We start from the raw sequence: 20,029 nt of genomic DNA on the forward strand, positions 1-20,029 counted from the left end.
TTTCTAATCCTCCAAACAATTGGACAATTTATTAATGTAGTCACCCCATAGTCCTCTGTTCATTAGGGACTTATTTTCATATCTTCTCTGTCATTTCTGCTATCCTCCCCATAAGGAACACATTATTGTTTCTCAACATCCTTTTGAAAAGGTGGCAACCCAAACTAACCGCACAGCTTCAAAGATCTGTTTGGTGAGGTAAATTGATGTCTTCGTGTTCTGCTTTTCAATGCCTACTACTCGGACTTTTGGTTTTGCTCATTTGTTAGTAAATTTTCAACACCTTACTTACTTTTACTGTGTCAGTAATGACCTTGAGGAGTTTATATAGTTGATCCATTTCTATAAGGGTGCTTTCCTGAACCTTATCCTATCTGTGTGAAGGCCCGCCTTTTTTCTTTTTTTTTCTCTCCTCCCCTCCTCTCCTTTCCTTTCCTTCCTTTCTTTCATTTGTTACCTTGTCAGTAATGATCTATTTCTATAAGGGTGCGCTCCTGAACACTGTCCTGTCTCTGTGAAGGCCTGCCTTTTTTCTTTGCTCCCTCCCTCCCTCCCTCTCTCCGTCTTTCTCTCTTTCTCTCTTAGCTTGTCAGTAATGACCAGGTGCGGATACATGTCAAGAAAACTAATCACCTTCTAACAGGATTAGGACTAGAATTAATGCGGATCTTGTGCCCTTCCTGTTCAGGCTTTGGCAGCCCAAGGTCCACTACTGCTCAGAGACTAGCTGGATAGCAACTGCACCCCACAGCATCCCACACTGTCCTGGGATCCTAGGGGGTGACCTTGTGAGATTCAGTACCGAGTTTCTGGGAGACGGCGCTGCAGTTGTGATTGGAACTGTTGGCCGACCCATCCCTGGACGCCCAGTGAGGCAAACCCATCTCCTGTTTTCAAGGTGATGACACCGGGCTGGAATGTCGCGGGGCCAACCAGTCCGTCCTGCCAGACAAGTTTCTGGTCCTGTGAGCTGCGACCCGCCGGGTGCGTCAAGCTGATCTGGCCGGGGAGGCGTTTGAAGGAGCAGTGCTGAGCGCTGTCAACATTTAGCGGGCGTCTTCGAGCAGCTCCTCCAGTCCTCGCAGCTGCCCTGGGACTTGCGGGCAAGAGTTCCCTGCTTACTTCCAGCCCGCGCCGGCCCCGCCTCCTCCTCCCAGCTCCTCCCGCCTCCTCCCGCCTCCTCCCGCCCCGCCGCTTTTCTCAGGTCCCCACCTGCCAGCACGCAGAGGCGAGGGCGGGGCCGCGGGCCGGCCCCGTGACGTCACCCATGGGAGGCGGGGCTGTGGGAGCCGCAGTGTAGCGCAGAGGGGTGGGGCCTGCGGCGCGAGAGCCGGTGCGCGGGGCAGGGGCCGGGAGAGGTGTGTGGAGCTGGACCCGCTGACTCCGAGTGCCGCTCTGGGAGGCGGGGCGGGAGGGGCCGGCCAGGGGGCTGGAGCCCTGCGCGGCGCTAAAGCGGGTCGAGCGTCCTCCTTTTCTCCCCGCCTCTTCTCCTCCTCCCACCTGGGCCTCTGCGTGGAGACGCGCACCTGGCAACCTGAGGCCGCGTCCGCGGCTTGTCCGCTCGCGCCGGGCGCCGGGCGCCGGGAGTCTGCCGGGGACCTCGAGACGGCCCCCGGGGCCCGCCCCTCCGCCGGAGCCGCGTTCGCTGCAGGCGGCCTCGAGCGCTCTCTCGTTGATGCCGTTTTGGAGGTGACCGGCGCGGCGGCCGCTCTATGCTGGGGCGGGGTTAGTGGCCGCGTCTCTGTGGGACTCCAGGGCGCGGCTGCGAGGTGGCGGGGCGCCCCGCCTGCAGGACCCTGCGCGCAGCTCAGGTTTCGGGGCGCTTGAGGAGGCGGCCACGGCGGCGGGGGAGCGGAAGATGTTGGAGCTGAGGCACCGGGGAGGCTTCCCCGGCCCGGGGGAAGCGGTGGCTCCGCCACCCCGCGAGGGAGACGCGGCCGGCGGCGACCACGAAACCGAGAGCACCAGCGACAAAGTAAGTGGAGCCGCGAGAGGGGGACGCCGCGCCCTGACTGGGTCCTTGTTGGAAGCGGGACACCTGAAAGCAAGGGTGGGGCCCGTGGAGCGTCAGGTCAGGCTGCAGGCTGCCCGCGCACCTTCCTCGCTGCCTGGCACGGCTTCCTGCTTCCCCAGAGGGGGTCTGGATCCCCGATCCCAGTGGCGGTGCGGTTCCCAGGGTGACCGCTGCCGCTGCCCGGAATACATGGGTCACTCAGCCAGGCTACAGTTTAGTTTCATCCCTTTCCGGTCCCCTCTTGAGGATCTGGGGCCGACGCTGGAATCAGGATGCAGACCTGCCCCCACCAGGGGCTGCAAGTTTGTAGCTCTACCTCACTCATTTTCTCGGTAGAGGAAACAAAGTTAGTAAGGACTGGAGACGTGCACCTTGGGCTCTAACATTTCATTGGATCCTGACCCAAGAGGCTTGGCTTCTAGCGCTACCCCATCTGCACTTTTATTTCCTCCGTCCTTTTTCAGTATGATAGATTTTGGAGGTTTGAAAGTATCATACACGTGACGTAATAGTAATCTTCCAGCTTCTTTTGAGTACACCTCAGACAGTGCAATTCTTCTACCAGTGGATTTCATTTAACCCGACACGTTAATTCATGAAGACTTTTCACTCCCTTTTCTACAGATTACTCTCCTTTCACATTTAAGAATAAGTAGATGTAATATTACTATTTAAAGCTAGAAAAGAAATTCGGGTGTGTTTGGTAATACAGTGGTACAAGGAAGAACTTGTGAAGAAATGCAGTTTTATGACCTTATGGACTGGGTGGTTTGGGAAATTGGGCCAGAGAATAGATTGTTTTATAAAATCGTTTGTTTAGAAAATTCCATTTTATTTGGAAAACCTGAAACACATAAACTTTTTCTAGAAGCATACCTTGGAAGCAGGCATTGCAGTTTGAATTACAGAAGTGAGGTGGATTGCCCAAGGTCAAGTTTGTGCCTCTTGAAACTAGAACTTAAGTTTCCTGATTCTTTTTTTTCTGGTTTATGTGATTGCTTAGAATTTCTGGCAGTTCTGATTTGAGGAGGATTCCACGTGAAAGTTGATGTTAATGAATTTCATGTAACCCAAATTACAAAGCCCTAATAGGAACATATCACATGATATCACGAAATAAACATGATTCTTAGGACTAAAACTTTAGAATCAATGGGGTAACGCTTTTTTCGTCTTGCCCTTGATGGTAATAAGTAGAATAAAATGAATCTGTAATAGAACATATGTGTCAAGGAATTACCCAAAAATAACAGTTTCCAGCTACTGAAGGTTGAAGTTACAAAACTAAAAACAGTGGGCTGAGAATAGTCTGTGAAAACTGCCTGGGAAACTAGACCCAAAATAGAATTAATTAGGTTGGGATTTGTTTTGTTTTGTTTTTAGCATTGGTATATAGTTTAGCAACAAGGAAATGCCAGCTTCTCCATGTTGACTTCCTTAGCTCGATAAAGCTAACAAGCTTTTAGTAAGAGAAAAAATGTTCAGGAAGCCATGCGTAAAGTATCTTTGGAATTAAGTTTTTTCTTTCTTTTTTTTTTTTTTTTGTTAACACCATAATGTATTTAAAGTGGAAACTACTCTGTGGTGTGATTTAACTCATTAGAACTGTTGTCTCTAGCTATCTGTGACTGCGTTACTTCGCTGCATATTTATTTATCAATGCAGTACTGCTGGCTTTCCTTAATACATGTCCAGCTGGATTTTGTTTTCTGAAAGTAGACATTGTTATATGTAACCTATTTCATCACGATTTCTTAGACAAGGATGAACATATTCAAACCATATCTAAAATATTACTCTACTTTTAGAGTTTATCACAAGGAACTTTTGACTTAGCAAGTTTATAGATGTTGAACTCTATCCCTGTCCATCCTTTCTTATCAGGGTGTGTCTTTGAATACACCTATATATCCAGGTCAAGGGCTATTTTAAAATCAGTTTGCACATTGGAGGCTGGTTAATATTTGGTCAGTTCAAACTCTAAGGGGCTTCTTGTTCTGTTGCAGTAAAGGCAAAACTCTTGGGGAAATTAGTGAAAGAAGTGAAGGAGGTATATTATATTCTGCTATTATATTACACTCCCATGCATTGCCATTTTGTAGTCTTTTGATAATAGTGTTATTAACATATCCGGACTAGTGACTTATACTGAGAGAAGGCTCAGTGATCCAAAGAATTAACATGTGAAAAAAGTACTTCTTAACTGCAGAGAATGTTCCCAAGTGTTAAACTTTGGAGTGGTATTTGAAAAATGACAAGGGACCCCCTGAAGGAGTCCTGGAGGAGACATATATGAGTTCGACTTATTAGAAGTCTGTACAAAGCTCATTGTTAGCATACAGGCATGCTTGGCCTCTACCTGGAGACTACAGGAAAAGCTCTAACCAGTGGGCGAGGGTTGAGCTGGGAAAGAAAAGATTCCTGGGACTCACCAGTTTTGCAAAGGTTTGGGTAGGGTGTTCTAGGCAAAGGACATGTGGGGTTTTTTCTTGAGTCAGCATTCTAGGCACAGGGTTGGAGATACAGAGGAAGAGATAATGAAGGTCCTGAGAGCAAAAGGAGGAGGCATTGCTTAGAGCAGTGGTCCCCAACATTTTTGGCACCAGAGATCAGTTTTGTGGAAGACAGTTTTTCCACTGATGGGGTCAGGAGAATGGTTTCAGGATGATTTAAGTACATTACATTTATTGCACACTTTAGTTCTATTATTATTACATTGTAATATATAATGAAATAATTATACAACTCCCCATAATGTAGAATCAGTGGGAGCCCTGAGCTTATTATCCTGCAACTAGAGAGTCCCATCTGGGGGTGATGGCAGACAGTGACAGATCATCAGGCATTAGTTTCTCATAAGGAGCGTGCAGCCTAGATCCTTCAAATGTGCAGTTCACAACAGGGTTCATGCTCCTATGAGGATCTAATGCTGCTGTTGATCTGACAGGAGGTGGAGTTCCGGCGGTAATGAAAGTAATGGGGAGCCGCTGTAAATGCAGAGGAAGCTTCACTCACTGGCCACTCACCTCCTGCTCTGTGGCCGGGTTCCCAACAAGCCCAGTTCCTAACAGGTCGGTACTGGTCTATGGCCTGGGAGTTGGGAACCCCTGGCTTAGAGGATATCATCAGTGGTACTTAGGAATAAGGGCTGAAAAAGAAAATGGAATTTAGCAAAAGATCTAAGTAGAAGCAGGTTTAGGTTGAGGAACCTGAGAGGTAAAATGTTGGTAGTTATTGTTATAAAGTGGCAGTGAAAGGAATACAGGATGGCAGCTAGAGAGGACAGAAGGATTAACAAAGATTTTTCTTTTTAGGGGAGGGAAAATACATATTTCTGTAAAAGCCAAGCGAGTAAAGATGTTGAAGACAATGTGTTGGCCCTAGGAAAAAGAAAGCAAACATGGGGTAGAGAATATGGATTATTGAGATATCCAAGGAAAAACAAGAGGGATGTACGTCCCTTCCTTAAGAAAGAAGGAATGAAAGGAAGATATGGGAACATTTTGAAAAGCAGAAAGGAGAAGATCAACTGTTCAGTGCCTTCAGTTTTCTTAGTAAAGTAGGAACTCAGAACAAATAAGCTTCAATGGATCTTAGAAACAACTTTGTTTAACCCAATTCATATATATTTATATTTGTATATATTTATATATAATTTGGTATACAATAAATTTGTATTCAGTTGAATCTTCCTGTATAGTTCTATAATAGTTACCTTTTGGTCATTTCATATTACACTCCCCAAAAATGACAGTTCAAATGTGTTCCAGTCATATTTGGTGTTATGTGAATGTATGTGTTAGGAATATCCCCATTTAATAGCTGAGAAGAAGAAAAGCAATAGCAGTGATTTAGGCCTGGGGAATGCCAGAGGTCTAGGACGTAGAGAATTAGAGAATCAGTGAAGCCAGGATTGAAGTGGATGGCCACAGATTCGGGTCAGCAGGGAAGTGGGCTGGTGAGGATCTGATGGGTTGACTGGGAATGAGCATTGTAAGGGAAAGAGCTAAGACCTGACTTATGTAGAGACCAAGGGAAAACTTTCCCTCTGCCCTCTGAAGACTTGCCGGAAAAAAACTTAAAAGAGATTAACAGGAGATTAATGGCAGATTAGTAGGAGAAATTGAATACAAATCTATTAACTTGTGGGATGGGAGGCGGGAGACAGAGTGATTACCTGAACCCCAGAAGGGGTTACAGAAGCTTATATACCATCTTGAGGCAAAGGTGGTCCTGTCGTGTAGATGAAACCTCATAGGGAGCAGCCCTCAGAAAGAATAGATGGTGAATGTTTCTTTCAGAGCTTTAAAGGTGTTGGACTGTCAGTTAATCTTCCTTAAATTCAGATAAGAGAGGACCTCAGAGAAAGCCTGGTTGTATCAGTGCACATTGTCTCTACAGATGCAAATCTGTCTCACAAAAGACAGCTTTGCGGGGCTGTTTGTTTGCAGGCCCTCTGAATAGCCATCTCAAAAGAAGTCAAAGAAGTATAATTTGGGTTGAAATATTCTAATTTCCTTTACTTGCTACACTCTGAAGTGGGAGAAAAGAGGGTGCATATTGAAGCTGTGGCCCATCAAGGGGAGCACATGTGGAATAGTGTGCTTTCAGGTAAGGTCTGTGTGTGCTTGGGCATGGGGCTGCTACTTAGAGATTTTGGTTTGTAAAGCTGAGGGGAAAACAATCCAGAGATCAGTAAACTTCCATCCTCCATTTGAGATGTATACAGCTTCTTTTATAAATACATTATTATTTTCAAATAAACTAATTTTGGAATAACTTTATGTAACCACCCCACAGGTTTTTCTTGCTGCCTAGATAGAACTGATTTATCAACACAGGAGAATTGCAATAAAGAAAGAGTTTAATGCACACAGATCCAGCTAAACAGGAGGCCGTAGTTTTATTAGTACTCAAATCAGCCTCCCCCAAAATTTGGAGGGTAGACTTTTTTAAAGATAGTTTGGTGGGCAGGGGATTAGGGAATGGGTGCTGCTGATTGGTTGGGGAGACAATCATAGGGGTATGGAAAGTGGTCCTTGTACGCTGAGTCTACTTCTGGGTGGGGGCCACAGGAGTTGTTGGTCTGGGGGGAGTTATCCAGTCATCAGAAATGTAAGAATCTGAAAGGGGTCTATCTTTTAAAATGCCAATCTTCGCTTCTTTATTAGTGATACTATGTATAGGAGTAATTGGAGAAGTTATAAATCTTGTGATCTCCAGAGCAGTGGCTGGTAGTTGTTTACATGTAACCTCAACAAAATTCAGTTCCCTCTCATAATCCTAAACTTGTGACCTTTTGTTAGTTTTATAAAGGCAGTTTAGTTTAGGGAAGGCTATTATCATTTAACCTATAAACTAAATTTCTTCCAAAGTTAGCTTGGTTCTTACTTGGGAATGACCATGGTTAGCTTGAAGGTTAAAGGCAAGATAGAGTTGGTTAGGTCAGATTTTTTGCACTGTCATGATTTTCTCACCTTTATAATTTTTGTAAAAGTGGCTGGTTTCATTTATAGAAGGATTACAAAGATTTCTGTGTACTTTTCACTGACTTTCCCCTAAGGTTTATATCTTACATAATCATGGTACATTTGTCAAAACTTAAGAAATTAACATAGCTATAATATCATCTAGACTGCAGATTTTATTTGGAAATTCACTGGTTATCCCACTGTCCACTTACTGCCCTGGGATACAGTCTGGGCTTCAACACTGCATTTTGTCTACTTTATTTATTCATTTATTTATTTATTCTTTTGAGATGGAGTCTCACTCTATCGCCATGGAGTGCAATGGCGTGATCTCAGCTCACTGCAATCTCTGCCTCCCAGGTTCAAGCAATTCTCCTGCCTCAGCCTCCCAAGTAGCCTGGATTGCAGGCATACGCCACCATGTGCAGCTAATTTTTGTATTTTTAGTAGAGATGGGGTTTCACCATTTCGGTCAGGCTGGTCTGGAACTACTGACCTTGTGATCCACCTGCCTCAGCCTCCCAAAGTGCTGGGGTTACAGATGTGAGCTACCATGGCCCGGCCTTTATTTTGTTTTTATAAACAAAAAGCCTTATTTTGTTCTTGTAAATTACTTCTTCATTTTGGTAGACTTCACTATAGGTTATGCTGATGTCACCTATAAGTGTAATGAACATTTTTTATAGTTTTTCATCTATATCTAGGCTGTTAATAAAAATATTAATGTTCAGATCTAGATTTCTGGACTACCATTTGGGCTGATACTCTCTAATTGTTGGTCAATTATTAGTCAATATTACCACCTAAATAATTTTCCATGATTCAGCTTTTATCATGCACAGCATATTCATTTCATTTAATAACATTTTTCAAAAATGCTAGCTTCCCTAATATCAGCAACCAAACCAAGTGATAAGACAGAGCTGGGTTTTTAGCTTACTGCAGTGAAGGAGAACACTTACACAGAGCCTTGGTAGTATTTCAGAGGGGGAAAGGCAGGGTGTAACTTATTTGAGAGTTGGAAGTTTGGTTTAAGGCAGGTCTTTAATGTGGGGAATTGATTAGGATTGGGTAAGGGTCACAATATAACAGTTTGGGTTTGATGGATAAGCCAGATAAGGATTTTGAGGCAAAAGTTTTCAAAGAGTCTGAGGACTAAACTGTTCATTGATGCTTCCTTTCAAAGAATTGATGTGTCTTTTAGAAATTTCTGTAAATAACCTGAACTCCTAGCAAGAGTTTCTAGGAATACTAAAGTTATACTAATGAAAGAGTGAATCATAAAGGCATGGTAATGTAATAGTAAGCTATGTACTGGTGAGGAATGGTAGTTAACTTGAGATTTCTAAAGAGTATCTGAGGGTTACCACGTGAATTTTTACTTACTGTTTATGATCTTTAAACAATTCATTTTTTTATTATTTTGAGAGATATTACCATAGAATGTCTTCAACTACATCAAGCTTTGGATGTGTGTGTACCACAGTGGGTTTTTTGATTCTATCATCCTAAGGAAGAAGCTGAGGCACAACATGGAATTTAAAGACGCTACTTGAGCCAAATTTAAAGACTTTGCTTGAGCCAAAGTGAGGACAGCTGCCTGGGACATACTTCAAGTTGCCTGGGGGAGTTCCTTGGTTGGCCCTTGTTATAAGCAAGTTTTTAAAGGCAAAAAGGAACAAGGAATGGGCTGATACAAAGTTGTTTGAAAGGAATTCTCATTGCCTTACAGAGATAATATTGATGAGTGATTGGCTATTCATTTTTAAAATGTAAGGTATGAGTTACAGTGTCTAATCTATGACATTTTATGGCTACTTGGTATCAGGCCAGAGCCAACATAGCAAGTGGCTTGAAGAAGTAATTGTTTAGCTCAACGAATTGAGAGATATGACTGCTGTCACATTTTAAATGCCTCTTTGGGCCTAATAATTTAATGAGACTCATATTCTTCAAAATAAAAGTTTCTTTTCTTTTTTAATGCAAACAATATTTTGTTTGTCAAAATACACTGGGGGAAAAGTGAGACAACTTAATATCTTCTGGAAAATTATGAAAAAAATTAAGATATATACACGTTATATGAGTATTCTTTATGTGTTTATGAATTTCATTTTTATAAAATAGACTCTCACATATCTTCCCAGATAACACAGATAAATACTAGGGTTTGGTGTGTTTGTTTTCCTTTAACTATTCTATGTTTGGGGATGTCTTTTCCAAAAATGCAGATTTTAATTCAGTGTAAAGAACATAGGTAATTTAGGAAATTATAATCATATTTCTTGAGGCTTGGCTTGGTTGACTCTGTGCATTCAGTAAATGCTTGTTGAGTACCTACTATAAGCAAAACACTGCTTGAATGTTATTTTGTGGCTGTTTTATACTCTTTGAGAAAAGAGGTGGTGTCAGGATTTGTTGCTCAACAACTAACTGTAGAATATACTAATTTCTTGATTTATAAACTTTCACTGCATGGAATAATGATCTAAACTAATTTACTAGTGTGAAATAATTTATAATTTGTAAAATACTTGCCTATACTTAATATCAATTTGAGTGTGCTAACAATTATATAGACAAGGGAGATAGCTTTAGTTTACGTGTGAGAAATTGGAATTTGACAGCCTAAATGCCCTGCTCAGGATCACGGTATTTAGAGCTAGGATTTACCTGAAATTTTCTAATTAAAAAATGTAAAGGAGAAATCAGGTGTGTGGTCCTAAATGTATAAAATCAATTAAAACATTAAAAAAATTTTACTTTGTTAATACCTTGTGTGATTTTGGACTAATTTTATCTTTTTGAATCTATGAAATGTTCACATTGGATTAGAAATTTTTAGCTGAAAGCCTGTAATTGGGTGATTTCTGGCACCTAGATTTAAAACAGCACTTCAAATATTTCCTTGCTTACTTATGATCAATTACAAGAAATCATTAGCTTTTATTTCATTTTATAGCTGTTTACACTTTATTTGGTTGAGAAATGTTTCAGAACTTATTTAATGAGAATGACATCACATTTTGCAACGACTGTAGAAATGGAGAGGAACTAATTTCATTAATGACCAATTACGGTATGTATGTACGTGTATGTATGTATTTAGGTAGAGTTTCTGTCACCCAGGCTGGAGTGCAGTGGCATGATCTCGGCTCATTACAAGCTCTGACCCCCAGGTTCAAGCAATTCTCCCACCTCAGCCTCCTGAGTAGCTGGGATTACCGGCACGCGCTACAATGCCTGGCTAATTTTTGTATTTTTAGTAGAGACAGGGTTTTACCATGTTGGCCTGGCTGGTTTTGAACCCTCGCCCTCAAGTGATCCGCCCACGTTGGCCTCCCAAAGTGCTGGGATTACGGGTATGAACCAGCATGCCCGGCCAACCAATTGGTTTTTGATCATCCCTGAGATACCCCAGGTTTATTATTTCTCTAAGTATTTACTTATTTTCTTATCATCAGAAATAGGTGAAAGATATTTTTCAGCTTATGTCATTCAATGTTTGTTTGCTTAAGATTTTCTCAGAACTATCAAGATTTTAAACTTTTGAAATATGAAATTGAAAGGCACAGATGGGAGAAAAGAGTCTAGTTCAGAGTGAGGAGCTCATACCTATGGAAATTTATAGCTGCTTTTTGCAAACTTCATGGCTAAGAAAGTAGTGTTGCTTTTCTACTTCCTGGCTATGGTTGCAGTACCCTTTATTTGCCAGAAACCATGTCTAGCTATTTAAAAGCTTTCTGCAAGGCTGATGTAGCCAATCTGACTTCATCACTTGGCTGGCCCAGGTGGGATCTGACACCTTGACAGTTAAGGTTTGGCTCTCTGCTACCTTCCAGTCACAAGCAGATCATTTCACAAACAATGTGGGGCTGTATGTGGGTCAGTGAATATTTATTAAGCCCATCTGGAATGTTACATTTATCTCAATATCTAAAAATCCCGATTTGGGAAACCAAGTTAGACTCGTCTTTCAAGATTGTGCTTTTTATTTTTTCACCCACTTATTATGCTTGTACTTGAGCTGTCTCAGAGTTGAGGCTTTGAACAATTCTGTGGCACACTATTCATGTAGAGTTCAATGTAGATAGTGCCCTGGAATTCTGCATGTAGTAGTCCTATTTATAATAATGCATACTGCTTTTAATAAATATGAGGTTGATACAAAAAGGTATACGAAATATAAGGATAAAAGAAGATAAGAATACCAGCTAGTGACCTAGGTTACTTGTCCTCTCAGAGGTATTCCTTCCTTGTCTTGGTAGGTTTACAGCATATGTTTGCATCCTCTGTCAACTTTAAATAATGAGTTTTGAATATATGATTATTTGAGCCCAAAGCTTGAGGATGGCCACTTTGGAGCTTAGGGTCAAGTTGCCCTGAATGTACACTCTGATGAGCAGCAGTTACAAGGTTTTTTGTTTTTTTTTCCTTAGATGGAGCTTGCTCTGTCACCCAGGCTAGATGAAGTGTAGTGGCGCAGTCTTGACTCACTGCAACCTCTATCTCCCAGGTTCAAGCGATTTTCCTGCCTCAGCCTCCTAAGTAGCTGGTATTACAGGTACACTCTGCTACGCCTGGCTGATTTTTTGTATTTTTAGTAGAGATAGGGGATTCACCATGTTGGCTGGGCTGGTCTTGAACTCCTGACCTCAAGTGATCCACCTGCCTTGGCCTCCCAAAGTGCTGAGATTACAGGTTTGAGCTACCAAGCCGGCCTACAAGTGAGTTTTTAAGGAAAAAAGAAAAGGCACTTCCTAAGTTGTTTAACAAGAATTTACATAAAAATAAACTATTGATTGTCTACACATAATTCTTCGTATCACAGATTCTAGGAAGATAAGGAGTGAGGCAGTGAGTCTGGAACAAAATGCCTTTAAGTAGTTGCTCCCAGGCTTGCACGAAGTCCCATGGGGCCTGATAAATTTTACATACCTCACATAGCTCGGTCAGCTCTGAGCTATTTTTCTTTTCTTGCCTGAATCAATATATTTTGATGAAATTATAATTATCATTTTTTTTTGTGGATAATGCTTTTGTTATACTAAGAATCTTTGCCCAACCAAAGTCCCAGAGAGTTTATGGAAGATTTATAGCTTTATGTAAATGTCTATGATCTGTTTTGATTTAATTTTTATATGTGGTGTGAGGTATGGATCTTTTTTAAAATTGTTCCAGTACTGTCTGTTGAATTACCTTTGCAACTTCGTTGTTAATCTGTTGACCATATGTGTGTGGGTTTATTTCTGGACTATTCTTTTCCATTGATCATTTTGTCTTTTATGCCAATACCACATTGTCTTGATTACAGTAGCTTCATAAGAACTCTTGAAAACAGGTAATATAAGTCCTTCAACTTTATTCTTTTTTCAAACTTGTTTTTGCTCATCCTTTGTGTTTTCATAGAAATTTTGGAAAAAATTCTCCAAAAAAGCCTCTGGGATGTTAAAAGAAGAAAGTGATGCTCAGCAAGGCTTGTACAGTGAATGAAAATGGAAATGGAGGGAGTCCAGGCATGGTGGCTCATGCCTGTAATCCCAGTACTTTGGGAGGCCCAGGCAGGCAGATTGCTTGAGCCCAGGAGTTCAAGACCAGCCTGGGAAACATGGTGATAGACCATTTCTATGAAAAATACCAAAACAATTAGCCAGGTGTGCTGGTGCATGCCTGTAGTCCCAGCTACTCAGAAGACTGGAATGGGAGGATGGCTTGAGCCCAGGAGTCTGAAGGTTGCCGTGAGCCAAGATCACTCCACTGCACTTCAGCCTGGGTGACAGAGTAAGACCCTCTCTCAAAAGAAGAAAAAGAAAAAAGAAAAAGAAATGGAGGGAAAGACAAATGACAGATTTGGTGCCAACTGAATGTGTTGGTTAAAGGAAGCAGATGTGAAGCATTAAGTTGATGCCCAAGTTTCTGACCTGAGTAATTGGTTAACTGGATTGATGGTTCTCCAGAGTAGGAATTACAGGGGGAGGCAGCATTTTGATGTGGAAGAGAGAGAAGTCCATTTGCTTATGTTGAATTACAGATGATGCCAGTGGAAACCACCTAGAGATGGCATGTTGGAAGCTAGAGACATAAATTTACCAGGAGACATCTGTGATCCACAAGATCACGTGGTGGTGGGAGAACGCAGGCCCAAGATAGAAAGTTGAGGATCATTATCTTTAAGTTATGAGCTTAAGAAAAAGAAGCTATGAATTTTTAGGTTCTTGTAAACATCTTAAATACCTTCAGCAAGTGGCTTACCCCTGTAATCCCAGCACTTTGGGAGGTCGAGGCGGGCGGATCACCTGAGGTCAGGAGTTTGAGACTAGCCTGGCCAACATGATGAAACTCCGTCTACTAAAAACACAAAAATTAGCCGGGTGTGGTGGGGCACACCTGTAATCCCAGCTATATGGGAGGCTGAGGCAGGAGAATCTCTGGAACCTGGGAGGCAGAGGCTGCAGTGAGCTCAGATCGCACCACTGCCCTCAAGCCTGGGTGATAGAGTGAGACTCCATCTCAAAGAAATAAACAAATAAATAAATACCTTTATTCAACGTGCACAATGCTGCATGACTCTATTTGATAATTAAAAGTATTACAGTACTTCTTTCCTTCCCCTGATCTCCATTCACACTCTTGTTTTCCTTTTCAAGTCTAGCATCTTTGTAACAGAGTGTATACCTTAAATACAGTAAAATAAGGGTCTCTGCTACTTATTCTCATAGATGAGTACCATTGCTCCAAAATGCCACTATTTAGAAATTACCTTGCATTCTTTAATTACTAGAATGAAATAGGAGATTCCTAGTTCAATTTAAGTTTTTATTTTGTTTTTCTCTAAAGGGTATAAAATAGAAATCAGGAGCTTAAATGATGTAAATAAAAGCAGGACAGCCTTGTTGAGGGTGGAGAGAGGAGGGCTGCAGCACATCACCATTATTGCCAAGTGGACTTGGAAGTGGCTTGCAGAGAACTTTAGTATTTTTCAGAGCATAATTTGAATGCTAGTCTGATGCTTTTCGTATTTTATAAGTAAGGAAACCAATGCCTGAGCTTCCTTGAAAGGAAGTGGTTTGCCGTTTGTCTCACTGCTCGTTAGGGTTGAGGTGGAATTAGGGCTGGTGATTCCTGATTCCTATTCGCATGCTCTTTTTGGAGGATGGTGATATTGCCCTAGAAACCCACTTCATTAATCACCATCCCCACTACCCCTCACACCACCCCTGTTAATACTCTGGATTATTAAAGGTGAAAAGAAAATGGGAGGGAAAAGGAAAAAAAACCTGATGTGTTCCCTTGTTCCAGATGTCAAAGCTCTGTGGCTTATCAGACTGACAGCAGGTGCTCTGCCGTTTTCTGAGGAGATTTTCTGTCTGGTTGTTTATTAGTTACCATCTCTTGCTATTTAAGCAGCTTCAGGGGCAATGGATTCTCTGTCACAGTGGGAATTTGACATTTCTATTTCATTTGTCATTTCTGGTACATTGACACATTTAATTTTGTAGTTGTATACTTAAAAAGTTAGTAAACTAAACTAAAAACTAAAGTTTATTAGTGCTTTATCAAAACTGAAAATACTCCCAAAGGCTAAAATTATATTTGGTGAGCCTCCTGATGAGGAATTAGAAGACTTGATTGCATCATAATATTAGCTTACTGCTTATTTGAATTTACTAAGTCCTTGATGCTGTACTAAATGCTTCATTTTAGGGATGAGGAAACAGTTCAAAGGGGTGGTGAAGTTTGCTGACGTTTGGAGCTAATAAGGGCTGAGTTTGGATTAAGAATCCTCAACATTCTGAATTGTTGGGCGCTTTTATTCCTAGGATTATTTCAGGCTCCATATCCTGCTCAATATCTATTTGTATTTGCCTCAAGGGAATATTCTCTTTTCTCTAGCCCAGTTCAGCACCCTCACTCCAGTTTCCTCCTCTGTAAGCCACTCTCCCAAGGTATCTGTGTGTTTACCACTCATACCTGAAGGTTGCCAGGGTAGGATGGAGAGGATAGGGCTTGAGAGGGGAGAGGCTGTAGAAGAGGGAAGAACATGGCAGTGGAGGTTTATAGCTTAAAACTGAGCATTACATGTTATTTCTGTTTTGAAAACCCTATCCTTGGAAATTCTGCAGTGACCACCTTTGTCTAAAGGCCTAGAGCTCCCTGCCGTCTCCAGCATACACACTCAGCTCCTGTACATGCACTCAGAAGTCAGTTTGTGTTTTAAATAACTTCTTTAAAAATCTCATCACCAAATGCTGTTGATCATAGTTTACCTATCAGTAAAATAGAAATGAGGTCTACATGACCTGCTTCAATTGGGATTCTCTCTTGAGGATCTAATAAAAATGATGCAAGTTGAAATGTTTAAAAATATATGTGAAACGCTACACTCAGGTAAGATGCTACTCTTATTGTTGATGCTTTAATTGTAATCAAATTTATAAAGGGACTCTTAACAGCTGATCAGAATCTACATGGAACTAACACCATGAACTCCTGGTTAAGTAGCAAAACAATACTTATCTGATTGTAGGGGTAAATTTCTGATTTAGAAAACATGGAAGCTTCTTTTGTGTCTTTTGTTTAAAATTATCCTTTGTATTATTAACAGTAGATTTTAGGAAAGGCAATCAAACTTTCCTAACAAAGAAGTATAGTAGTGCTAAGATGTTCAAGATAAGTTAATAGTTGCTTCTTTGTTTCAGATTATGTAACTGAGATTTGACACACTGGGCAATAAATGAATGTACTGGCAAGCATGTGCTTTTTTAAACATGATTTTGCAAAGTAATTTTTTTTTTAATTTTAGGAAACAGATATTGATGACCGATATGGAGATTTGGATTCCAGAATAGATTCTGATATTCCAGAAATTCCACCATCCTCAGATAGAACCCCTGAGATTCTCAAGAAAGCTCTATCTGGTTTATCTTCAAGGTATGATTAGATGAAGAGTATGTCTTAGTGTACAAGATAGGCTTTGAGGTTATCCCTGTCCATGTAATCAGTCTGACTTTTTGTAAGTTTTCCAGCTCTGATATTAAGGTGGTCAAAAAGGCCACCTAATATCTGAGGTATAGTTCTATCTACTTAATCTATATCCACCCTTAAAACCTTGTGAAGTACAAGAAAACCAAGACTGAGAGGTAATTATTGAAGGTTACTGAGCTAGTAGATACAGACCTGAGATTCTTGCCTTGGGCTGTCGGATTCTGAAGTCTGTGATCTGTTTACCACGTCAGGTTGCTTTTTCTGGTATCAGAACACCTAATAAAGAAAACTCCATAGTCTCTGTTCCCTATTTTTCAAATGCCAGACAGAAATAGGTATTTTTTTTTTTTCTTTTTTCGTTTCTTTCTTCATTTTTAAAATAAGATGGGTTTTTCACTATGTTGCTGAGGCTGGTCTTGAACTCCTGGGCTCAAGCAATCTGCCCACCTTGGCTCCTCAAAGTTCTGGGATTACAGGTGTGAGCCATGGCACCAGGCCAGTATTTTTTTTTTCTTTTAACCAAGTTTAAGATTATTGTCTAAAACTCCACAACCCATTACCATTTTATATTTGTGCAACATGTAAAAATGTTTAATGACTACAAAATTTCAGCTAATTATGTATTACCTTTCATTGTATACTTTAGTAATGTGAATTATAAAATTTATAAAAGCAAAATAAACCTAAGCTTTTGTCCAGATTAATGTGTGAAGTGTTACATATTGGAATGAAACAATAGTGTTTCCCCAACTTTTTGACACTATGACACATTAAGAAATACATTGTACACTGCATTCCAAGACACACACAAATATATATTTTAACTGAAATGTTATGAATTCTTCCCATTACTGTATGTGATACCTTCTGATTTCTTTTCTATTTGATGCTATCCTATGTTATTGAACAAAAAATGCTACATGTAGCTTACTCAATTGATTTTTTATCCTTGGGTCATAGCCTGCAGTCTGAAAACCAATAGTTTAGTCATATCTCGTAAATGTAATATGAGTTTTTCTTTTTTTTACTTTGTAGGGGATAACCATTTTAGGATACGTTGGTTAAAAGCAACATTTTCATATTTTTAAACCGATAGAACACATCTTTGATCTACTATTAAAAGCATGATTATTTTAATAGTTCTTGTTCCCAGTTGTTTTCATGACCTAGTTTACAGATGTAACTTTGCATTAAAATCTCATCAAGTCTATCTCAGACCTGAAATTTTGTGTAGTTGATTTTCTGTGAGAATAATGCTGGATTCGTGTGTGTCATTCATAGTAAGATCTTCCTTAATCACGAATTTTTTTCTCTGATGTAGAGTAACAATAGCAAATACTAGCAGCTAATATTTATTTAACATTTACTGTGTGCTAGCATTGCCTCAGGCACTTTATATGTATTGACTAATATTCTCATGGCAACCTCATAACACAAGTATTTAAATGTGGAAATGTAGGCAGATAGTATATCAAGGATCATGTAGCTAGTAAGTTATGGAACCACATTCTGAACTAATTACTGTGGCTTCGATGCATATATTCTTATCTATGATATTTATAAGTGAATTGGTTTTAGAAAATGAACAATGGATAGTATAATGGTTTCAATCTTCTCAAGAAACTTCTCTACAAAGATTACATGAACGTTACAAAATCTGTTTTATACATTTTTATCCTGGTTTTAGTCTAATATTGAAAACAGACTGTCTTGCAAAGCCTTAGAATTTGTAGATACATAGAACTGAAAATAGTAATTACATAAGAAATGTACATTACCTTCAGGAAAAAAAAAATCCTGTAGTCCTCCTGCCAAGACATTAATATTTAGAATACTTTGGTGTTTACTCTTTGAAGCTTTTTTCTTATGTTGTGTGTGTGTGTGTGTGTGTGTGTGTGTGTGTGTGTATATGTGTATATATGTGTATGTAAAGCAAAAATAGATTGTGCTGTTTTCTACCTTACTGTTTTCATTTTCATTCTATGGTATTATTAGGAACAACATTTCATGCTCCTAAATATATTTCAGGAACGTTTTTAATGTCTGTATGATATACTTTGTTACATGGCTATAGTCTAGTTTATCCAACTGACCACCTATTGCTGAGCGTTTAGTATATTACTAAATTTTCACAATTAAAAATACCTCTACATTAGACATTTTCTTGTAGGAAACTTTGTTTTAATATCCATAAGATAAAGTCCTAAAAGTGAAATTGCTTGGTGAAGTTTATGCCCTCCCCTTACTTTTTTTTTAAACAGGGTTTTGCTGTGTTGCCTAGACTGGAGTGCAGTGGCTCAGTCTTGGCTCGCCACAACCTCTACCTCTCAGGCTCAAGCAGTCCTCCCACCTTAACCACCCAAGTAACTGGGACTACAGGTGTGAGCCACCATGCCTGGCTAATTTTTGTATATTTTGTAGAGACAGGATTTTGCCTTGGCTTATGGTCCTTTATTTACCTCTGACTAGAGTAGTGACCTAGCCCAGTTTCCTAATCCATCTGTTAATCCACAGTCAGTTATATCTATACAGCTACACAGAGCCTTTCAGCCATAGCATTTTTGACTCTACACTCACTTTTAGTTCTGTCCCATGCTCATGCCTGCATGAGAAGTTTATGTCTATGTAGTTTGTTAAACAGTGGAGGGAAATAAAGTTGAATGAATGCAATTTGACTACCTTATGAAGAAACTTGGAAGCTAGAAAAAAAATGTATGTTGTTGGTATTTTAGATCCTGTGTGCAGAAATGACATGATAAAAGGAGTATTTGAAAATGGTGTTTAGTTGGAAGTATTTAAGCTATATCTGAGAGTTGTTGAAAGCAAGGAATGTTATCTTTTTTCTTTACAGACAGTATCTCACTGTTTCACCCAGACTGGAGTGCAGTGGCACAATCATGACTCTCTGCAGCCTTGACCTCCTAGTGTCAAGTGTTCCTTCCATCTCAGCTTCCTGACACCCCCTCTTCCCCCAACTAGCTGGGATCACAGGCCACCACCACCACGCTCAGCTAATTTTTTCGTTTTTTGTAGAGTTGGGTTTTTACTGTGTTGCCCAGGCTGCCTCAAACTCCTGGTCTCAAGTGATTCCATATCTTATGAAGGCGGCTAATATTTCTTGGAATGAGGGAATGAGGACTGGGGTGGTTCACACCTGAAATCCCAGCACTTTGGGAGGCCAAGGCAGGAGGATCACTTGGGCCCAGGAGTTAGAGACCAGCCTGGGCAAGATAATAAGACTCTGTCTTTATTTTTTTAAAAAAAGAGGAGTGAGGACTCGTGCTTAGAATACAGTGCATATATGTAACTAGACTTTAAGTTGAATCAAAATCTCTTGTAACATAATTTAAATGCTACCAGTTCAGTTAATAAAAATTAGAAAAGTCCTAAAGAAAAACAACAATTTCAGACGTAGAAGTTGTCATTTGTATATAGGAGCATTCAGAAATCACTATCCATGTATTTGAGTTATTCTGGATTTTTCATACAGGGCTGCCAACATTTTTTATGACATCGTCACACAAGGAGTGATATTTGTATGGCACACTGGGGATGCAGT

At 40.4% G+C, this 20,029-nt stretch overlaps 1 protein-coding gene across 1 annotated transcript in view; it reads left to right on the forward strand.

Annotated features, from left to right (window-relative positions):
• The first annotated feature begins 1,624 nt into the window (after nt 1–1,624).
• CDS1 (CDP-diacylglycerol synthase 1) overlaps nt 1,625–20,029 on the forward strand; it is a 70,160-nt gene continuing 51,755 nt past the window's right edge. The window contains exons 1-2 of the mRNA XM_064368822.1: nt 1,625–1,975; nt 16,289–16,416. Of these exons, the coding sequence (XP_064224892.1) occupies nt 1,859–1,975; nt 16,289–16,416 (245 nt within the window). The 5' untranslated portion in view covers nt 1,625–1,858. The remainder of the gene's footprint in view (nt 1,976–16,288; nt 16,417–20,029) is intronic.

Source organism: Aotus nancymaae, unplaced genomic scaffold (assembly GCF_030222135.1).
Source record: "Aotus nancymaae isolate 86718 unplaced genomic scaffold, 86718_ANA_hifiasm-v0.15.2.pri h1tg000006l, whole genome shotgun sequence".
NCBI classification, from domain to species: Eukaryota; Metazoa; Chordata; class Mammalia; order Primates; family Aotidae; genus Aotus; species Aotus nancymaae.